The following is a 1,251-nucleotide window of genomic DNA, read 5'->3' as shown; positions in this document are numbered from 1 at the left end:
CCGCCTCTGAGGGCCGCTGGCAGGCGCGCGGCCGCAAGCGCCGCGCGGGCGGCGGCGGCGGCGCGGCGGCGGCGAGCGCCGGCGGCGGGGACGGGGAGTCCCTGGCGGCCGGCCGGCCGAAGCGCGCGCGGCGCAGCCGGAAGCTGTTTGGGGAGTCATCCTCCGAAGACGAGAGCCAGCAGCGGGCGCGGCAGCAGCGGTACCGGCAGCGCGACCGCTCCTCCGACTGGCGGCCGGAGGGGCGGCGGCGGGAGCCCGCGCGGCAGCAAGGCTGGGGTGAGCCTCGGTGCTGCCAAAGCGCACGGGTGCTGCCGTGATTCATTGCTTCTCATATGCTGCAATGGCATGGCATGCGTCCGCATGCGCACACCGCAGCGGTCGCCTGGCCCGCCGCCCTACGCATCCTCAGTGTTGCCGCGGCACTCGCTCGAACTCGGCACTATTGTGGCCAGGACGCCCCTCCGCCTCTGTATTTGTTGACTCTTTCGCGCCTCATCTCCTGATGCATGCCCCCCCCCTCCCCCAGACGCCCTCAACGATGACTTGGGGGAGGGCATCGATGCGCTGCTGTCTCTAGCGTCCATTGCGCACGCGGCGCAGTCGGGGGAGGAGCAGGGCGAGTATGACTACGAAGATGACGGCAGTGGCGGTGGCGGCGGCGGCGGCTACGGCAAGGGCGGCGCCGCGCGCATGGCGCGGACGCCGCGCAAGCCGACGCCCGGCGACGTCTCTCACGGGTGCGCGCCTCGCAGTCACCGGGCCGCGCGGCCGTCGCGACAGCATCGCAGGCAGTGATGCTGATGCGGGGGATGGGCCTGGGGGTGACTGGATGAGGTGGCTGCTCAGCATGTCTTTGCAGGTGAGGTAGTGCGTCTGTGTGTGTGCGCGAGAGAGAGAGACAGAGAAGCTCAGAAGAGGGACCTTAGGAGTGTCTGGCCCGAGGCATTGCGACGCACACCCATGCGCCCGCAGGAGCCCCACCGGTGCGGGATCCCAGGCCAACGCGCTGCGCATCATCTCCCCCGCCGTGGCCGTCCGCGCCCCCACGCCCAAGAAGGGCGGCCGCGCCGCCCGCACCGCCCGCGCCAAGCGCGCCGCGCAGGCGGCCGCGGCCGCGCGGGCCGCGCGTGCGGCACGGGCGGCGGCGGAGGCGGAGGCGAGGGAGGACTATGGTGATGAGGGCGAGGAGGATTTGGATGGGATGGACGAGGACGAGCGGGGGCGGCACCAGCCGCGGTACGACTCGGCGGG

At 72.8% G+C, this 1,251-nt stretch overlaps 1 protein-coding gene across 1 annotated transcript in view; it reads left to right on the top strand.

The window, feature by feature from the left end:
- The window catches only part of MNEG_6595 (ubiquitin-conjugating enzyme E2T (putative)), a gene marked incomplete at both ends in the record, with an annotated part of 4,295 nt that extends 3,432 nt beyond the window's left edge, over positions 1-863 (top strand). The window contains 2 exons of the mRNA XM_014044928.1: positions 527-737; positions 860-863. Of these exons, the coding sequence (XP_013900382.1) occupies positions 527-737; positions 860-863 (215 nt within the window). The remainder of the gene's footprint in view (positions 1-526; positions 738-859) is intronic.
- Positions 864-1,251: the final 388 nt, after the last annotated feature.

This window comes from Monoraphidium neglectum, assembly GCF_000611645.1.
Source record: "Monoraphidium neglectum strain SAG 48.87 unplaced genomic scaffold scaffold01085, whole genome shotgun sequence".
Lineage (NCBI taxonomy): Eukaryota > Viridiplantae > Chlorophyta > Chlorophyceae > Sphaeropleales > Selenastraceae > Monoraphidium > Monoraphidium neglectum.
The sequence above is the reverse complement of the archived record's forward strand: the minus strand, read 5'-3'. Positions and strand labels throughout refer to the sequence as shown.